Raw genomic sequence first — 7,241 nt, 5'->3', positions numbered from 1 at the left:
ACGAACACAATGGTCTAAGTCTCCACCACGATGTACAATGTTTTCGAAGGATTTGGTCTTGTCCGTACGCAAGTATAGAAGAAGAGAAAGAGAAAGAGGCTTTGGGATAGAGAGAGTCAACGAGAGAGGGTGATGGAAATGAAGATGGATGTGTGGCTGAGATGCAACCAACCAAGCACCCAAAACAACCACATAAACAACAATTATCCACTGGGGGCAAAATCATCATTTCACCCCTGCAGTACGAATAATCCGGGACTGGCTATCACAACCTACCCACCTTAAAAAATCAAAATTCATAACAACCACTCACACCAACCACTAGCGATCAAAGAACAACCGAGGATACAAATCTCTCATCCGATCTTCTGTCTCCCAAGTAGCCTCCTCCGCTAAATGAGTCATCCACAAAACTTTCACTAAATTCACAGTCTTGTTCCTTAGAACCTTTTCCTTCCAATCCAGAATCGTTACTGGTTCTTCATCATAAGTCAAATCCGAATTAATTTCCAAAGGTTGAGGAAGTATCACATGTGACGGATCCGCAACATAATGACGAAGCATAGACACGTGAAAAACATTATGCACTTTAGCTAGCTTAGAAGGCAACTCAAGCCTGTAAGCCACTTGACCAACTCGCTCAGTGATCATGTACGGTCCGATATACCTGGGACTCAGCTTACTTTTCTTTCCAAATCGTAGAACACCTCTCCACGGTGAAAGCTTCAGAAACACCCAATCGCCAACCTCATACACTCTATCTGCAGCATGCTGGTTCGCTAAGCGCTTTTGTCGATCCTAGGCCGCTTTCAGGTTAGACTTGATTACTTGAACATTTTGAGTAGTCTCCTCAATAATTTCTGGACCCACCAAAACTCTTTCTCCGACTTCTGACCAGCACAAGGGTGTATGACAAGATTTACCATAAAGCGCCTCAAATGGTGACATGCCGATACTAGAATGAAAGCTGTTGTTGTAGGCAAATTCCATTAAATCCAACCTCTTGTGCCAAGCATTGCCAAACTGCAACACCGAAGATCTCAACATATCCTCCAACGTCAGAATAGTTCTCTCTGACTGTCCGTCTGTCTGAGGATGATATGCCGTACTGATAGGAGCATATTCATGCGACTTAAGTGGCTTGTTCTCGTGCATTTACGTTATGTTTCTCTCGTTATTTTAGTCCTTTATGCTTCTTTTGTGTGTTTTTAGGTTCTAAGGGCCTAGGGAGCAAGAAAGTGCATTTTGAGGCCATTTGGAGCATTTTTGGGCATGGATTGGATAGCTTATCCATGGAGCCAAGAGGATGGACGAATTTGAAGGCCTTGTATGCACTTGAAGACACAAAACAATGGCCCTAACCCAATTACATTCACCTTGCCTTGGGCTTATCACAAACACCATTCCTTGCCATGCAAGGGGGAGCAATTTGGGTCCATTTCATGTACTTAAACTCTAGCCCAATCCACAATCACTTCAAAGCCATGCAAAACCTTTCAACACCCTTTAATCATTCCCCTTTAAGTTATGATTTTATTTCCTAACCCTACATGCATTATTTATTAGTATCTTTACAAGACATTATCATTGCATAACATTCCATTTCCACCTCTTTCCCACCTAATTCACATGCCTTCATTCATTCTTTATTCCACTTACACTCATCATCACACACCTTAGCAATCAACACATGCAATCACATGCATCACAACCACAAAGAACCATCCCCAAAACACTTTGCCGTGAGTTCCCACTCCCATTTCCAGCTTTCCATAACTTTTCCTAGTTGTTTTATTACATACATTCCCCCTTCATTATTCCAAACACATGCACCCATAATCATTCATCCCCTCCTAGCTGCAATATTCCCTCTTTTGTTCCCCCATTTCACCTATAAATAAGCATCCAACACTCCTCAAAATTCACTTACTCTTCCATACACATTTTCAGTTACAAACACCAAGCAACAAACCCATTCCATTGCCGTGAGTCCCACTTCATTTTCTGCATATTTTCTCTTCATTCTTCCATCTCCAACCACTCCCTACTCCATTCCACATACACCTAAAGCCCTTAAGCTCACCTTAGACCTTGTGCTACAACAACGAGGAAGAAAAGAGTGCTTAAACGTTCATACAATTCAAGTTTGAGTTGTTGGAATGTTTAGGTGTTTCTTTGATTTCAAAGTTTAAATTTAATTCTCTTTGTTTTGTACGTATGAGAAGGGAAGAGAAGAGTGCCTAAACGTTCATACAATTCACGTTTGAGTTGTTGGAATGTTTAGGTGTTTCTTTGATTTCAAAGTTATGAGGAACTAAACCCCCTTTAGCTAGGGGGTGATTCGAAACTATGTTTATATTTGCAATTTGAATTGATTACGTTTGGTTGGAATTTCATAAGTTGTGGATTCAATTCGTTTAACTGTTTGATTGATAACTTATTTATGTATGTTCATTGAGATTGCAAGCTTAATTTTCATGCATAAATATGACGCTAGAATATAAGTGAATTTCACCTAATCGCTATGAACTTATATTCACAAGTAGTGGAGGTTGCTTATAAACAATCGCGTTAAACGAATTCTTGGCATAAGTTTCATGCGTATTCCATAGTAACGAATGCCTCGTCGATGTTTATGATTTCCGTTGAACTTAATGATCTTTGTTGAATGTCTCTATCATGCGTATTCCATAGTTAGGGACTTTGATTAAGAATAATTTGGTTGTAATGCGTATTCCATTCAATCCAACGAATTTAGGGAAATCTGAAAGTTAATCTAAGCGGATCTAATTAACTTGAAGCATTGAGTTTCACAACTTATCGAAAGACCAACTGAGAATCAATTTTGTTTTGCAAGTGTAACATGTGTGGAGAAGAACCCCTTGGCTATTCCATCATCCATATTTTTATCACATTCATATTTACATTTTGCCTTTAATTATATTCTGTCTTTTTAATTTAATATCGTCCAACCACAATTCCCCCCCTATTTTGTTAAGTCTTAATCATTCGTATTTGTTTTATTTTTGTATCTTTAAGCTTTTGGAGTCATAAACAATTGCAAATTCGTCTAAATCAAGTTCTAGCTTCTATTTGAGTCAATTTGATTGTTTTAGACAATTTGAGTTTTTCAAAGCCTTTCTGAGTCATAGTAGTCTTGTTAAGAGTATTTTAATTTAGTTTTTATGTTTTTAAGTCAATTTAGAAGGTTTTAGCAAGCCCTCCTAATCCCCGGTCTAGAACGATCCCTCACTTATCCATTCTACTACAATTGTCAAACGAGGGTTTAATTTGAGTGTCAAGTAAAATCTCGCATCAAATTTTGGCGCCGTTGCCGGGGATTAGCAACTTTGCTAATCCTTTGTCTTTATTTTTATATTTTGTTTTTCGTGCATTCTTATTTCAAATTCTTAGTTTGTTTGTTTCCTTGTTTTTTAGGTACTGTGTATGACTCGTCGCTCTCGGCCTATTATAGAGAACATCTCCGACTTTGACGGTGATTTTGAACGCACTTTGAGGAGAACGAGGAGTCAACAAGAGCCACCACAACCTCCACCACAACCTGGGCTTGAAGAAGACGAAGTAGGTGTAGAAGAAAAGCCCACGGATCAGATTTTTGAAGAAGAACAAGCCATGGCAGCAGATAATAGAACCATCAAGGAGCTTTCGGCCTCGGGTTTGGATAATGCATTGCCTCTTTGTATCCAATACCCCATGGCTGCAGAGGGGAAGACTGAGGAATTTGAACTCAAATCCAGTTTGTTACACCATATTCCGAAGTTCCATGGCTTGTCTATGGAAGACCCCAACAAACACTTGAAGGAGTTCGAGGTGGTTTGTTCGAGCATGACCCCCGTCAATGTGGATGGGAGTATATTGAAGATGAAAGCCTTTCCATAGTAATGTTTTCCCATTTCCACTCTGGAACGGGAAGCGGCTGCAACAACCTAAACAGCTTCTTTCTTTCAGCTTTAACTTGCTAGCAAACGGCGCACCTACTCACATACTCAGCTATCTCCCTCTTCATACCCAGCCAATAATAAAATGGTCGAATGGTATGATACATTTTAGTAGCTCCTGGATGTATAGCATAAGCCGAGATATGTGCTTCATCAAGAATTGCTTTCTTTAAATCCAAATTATTAGGCACAAACATCTTACTCTCCTGCATAAGCATGCCATCCGATTCACGAACTCTAAGGTCTTTCCTCTTTCCCTGATTCCTTGCTTGGATTATTTCTTGAGTTTCTTCATCTGCCATCTGGGCTTTAAGCACACGATCAATTAAAATTGGCCTAACTTGAAAATTAGAGAGTAAAGCCACCTCTTGATCTTCTGCCTCTAACTTCACTCCAGTTGATCTCAAGTTTGCTAGAAGAGGAACACAACCAGCGTACAATGCATTAATACGGCCCTGAGATTTCCTACTAAGTGCATCGGCTACCACATTCGCACAACCAGGGTGATAATCAATCGTGCAATCATAATTACTAAGCAGTTCCAACCGCCTCCGCTGACAAAGATTAAGATCCCTCTGCGTGAAAAGATATTGAAGACTCTTATGATCCGTAAAGATCTTGCATTTCTCTCCATAAAGATAATGTCTCCATAACTTTAACACAAATATAAAGGCCGCTAGCACCAAATCATGCGTAGGGTAATTCAATTCGTAAGGCTTTAATCAATCACCCTATCATGTTGCATCAACACACATCCCATACCATTTAAGGAAGCATCACTATAGACTTCAAAATCACCACTATCGTTCGGGAGTGCCAAGATAGGTGCATGAGTGAGACAATACTTCAACTGCTGGAAACTTTGCTCACAATTATCATCCCACTCAAATTTAACATATTTCCTCGTTAACCTCTTCAGTGGTAAAGCAATCACGGAAAAATCCTTAACAAACTGTCGGTGATACCCTACTAAACCAAGGAAACTCCTCATCTCAGTGACGATTCGTGGTTGCTCCCACTTCTCCATAGCTGCTACCTTTTGAGGATCCATCAAAATACCTTGAGCAGAAATGACGTGCCCCAAAAATGCCACTTAATCTAACCAGAATTGACACTTGCTAAACTTAGCATACAGTTGGTGTTCCCGCAACCTTTTCAACACCAAAGTAAGATGTCGAACATGCTCTGATTTAGATTTAGAGTATACCAGAATATCGTCAATGAAGACAATAACAAGCCTATCCAAATATGGCTGGAATACTCGGTTCATCAAATCCATAAAGCAGTTGGTGCATTCGTCAATCCAAATGGCATTACCAGAAACTCGTAATGACCGTAATGAGTCCTGAAAGCTGTCTTAGGGACATCCTCCCTACTAATCTTCAACTGATAATATCCAGACCTCAATTCGATCTTGGAAAATACACAAACACCTCGAAGCTGATCAAACAAATCATCTATACGCGGCAATGGATAACGGTTTTTAATTGTTACCCAATTCAATTGCTGGTAATCAATACATAGCCTCAAAGTTCCGTCTTTCTTCCTCACAAACAACACTGGAGCTCCCCAAGGTGAAGTACTAGGCTGAATAAAACCTTTATCCACTAATTCCTGCAACTGGACCTTCAATTCCCTAAACTCAGCAGGAGCCATACGATAAGGAGTCAAGGATATAGGATTAATACCTGGAATCAAATCAATGGTGAACTCCATGTCTCGGTCTGGTGGCAAACCAGGAAAATCATCAGGGAAAACATCAGGAAAATGTTTGACTACCCTTATATCCTCCACACTACTAAGAGCAACATCGTTCAACACCACATAAGCTAAGTATCCCTGGCAACCCTTTGATAACAACCTTTTCGCTCGCATAACAGAAATAACGCCATGTCTCACCCCACTTTGCTCACCCACAAAAGTAGCCACAGGTAATCCAGGACGATGGAAAGTAACTATTTTCCCGTAACAATCAATATTGGCACGATTGAAATGCAACCAATTCGTGCCCAAAATCACATCAAAATCAACAATATCTAATGGGATAAGATCAGCTGGCATAACAACATCCTCCACCATCATTGGACATCCTGGGTACACACGATCAACAATACATCTATCCCCTCTAGGCATAGCAAACTCTAAATCATACCCTAGAGGTGTAGGGTGAGGTTGCGTCACTTGAGCAAAGGTACGAGAAATAACAGAATGTGTAACACCACAGTCAATCAATACTCTAGCAAAATAACCATGGATATTTAATGTACCCATGATCAAGTCTGGATTATTCTGAGCATCCTGCAGAGAGATATTATGGATACGCCCCTGGGTCTACTATCGTCCACCACGACCTTTACTAGTCTGACCACCACAACTCTGTGCATTACGCCCTTGACTAGGCTAACCAGACTGTCTCAAAGATCTCGCACTGCTAGCAGCAATCTCCCCCTGCTGAGGTTGTCCTTCCTGGTACCACTAAGACCCACATGCTGGAACTGGAGGATACGACATATAGCCACCAGAATACCGGGGATACCCACTTTGAGAATACAAATCTTGGGGATATGGATACGGTCCTGGGGCATAAGGAACGACATCACCCTGGTAGTAATAGACACCACCACGACCCGTCTGACTATATTTACCAAGGCCAGGAACCTGCGGAATCAACGCAGGTAGTGGCAAGAAAGACTGTTGGGGCCTCTGCTGACTTTGGGGACAATTTGCAGCCCGATGTCCCATCTGCCCACAAGCGAAATAACCATCGCTGCCTCTCCTGCACTCTCCAAAATGTCGATTATTACACCTGCGGCAAACCGGAACCTTTCCTTTACCAGCATCACCTTGCCTCTGGCCTCTAGCACCCCAACAAACAGCAAATCTACCACCACGACCCTGACCAGTGGCACTAAAACCACCGTTGGAAGAACTAGAACTGGTTTCACCTCGCTTAAAGCTGTGGGTCTTGCGAGGTCCGAGAGACGCCTGACCCTTGTCCTTGTCATCTTTCCTCTGGTTACCATCTTTCTCTTCCTCCTCACTCTCGCTGGGCATGTTCTCGGAATCCTCAATCCTCAACAGAATCTCATAGAACTCTTGGTAGGTGTCGCAAGGGGTAGTGGTCGCCATAGAACGCCACTTCTTCTTAGTACCTAAATGAAAACGACGAAGCATCTCTGTCGGATTGGCAGCAACATTTGGATAATAGCAGGACAAATTAGAAAACCTCCGATAATACTCGTTCGCCGTCAACTTCCCTTGCCTTAACTCAGTGAATTCCTG

General features: G+C 41.4%; 1 protein-coding gene across 1 annotated transcript; it reads right to left on the bottom strand.

Annotated features, from left to right (window-relative positions):
- Positions 1–321: 321 nt before the first annotated feature.
- On the bottom strand, positions 322–5,834 carry LOC137712195 (uncharacterized). Its single transcript, XM_068451314.1, has 5 exons — positions 5,277–5,834; positions 4,690–4,872; positions 4,151–4,534; positions 829–1,023; positions 322–723 (listed from the first exon to the last, which is right to left on the bottom strand). Exons 1-5 carry the CDS (start codon positions 5,832–5,834, stop codon positions 322–324), a joined length of 1,722 nt encoding a protein of 573 aa, XP_068307415.1.
- Between the last annotated feature and the right edge of the window lie 1,407 nt (positions 5,835–7,241).

This window comes from Pyrus communis, chromosome 13, assembly GCF_963583255.1.
Source record: "Pyrus communis chromosome 13, drPyrComm1.1, whole genome shotgun sequence".
In the NCBI taxonomy this organism is placed as follows: Eukaryota; Viridiplantae; Streptophyta; class Magnoliopsida; order Rosales; family Rosaceae; genus Pyrus; species Pyrus communis.
The sequence above is the reverse complement of the archived record's forward strand: the minus strand, read 5'-3'. Positions and strand labels throughout refer to the sequence as shown.

What these genes read in the sequence shown, in the direction of transcription:
- LOC137712195 (XM_068451314.1), bottom strand. Translation starts at nt 5,834, where the DNA reads ATGCGAGCGAAAAGGTTGTTATCAAAGGGTTGCCAGGGATACTTAGCT. An exon ending in TGCAGGAGAGTAAGATGTTT is followed by an intron (nt 1,024 to 4,150) that starts GTGCCTAATAAT and finishes TCGGTGTTGCAG; the next exon opens with TTTGGCAATGCTTGGCACAA. An exon ending in AGACTACTCAAAATGTTCAA is followed by an intron (nt 724 to 828) that starts GTAATCAAGTCT and finishes GTGTTTCTGAAG; the next exon opens with CTTTCACCGTGGAGAGGTGT.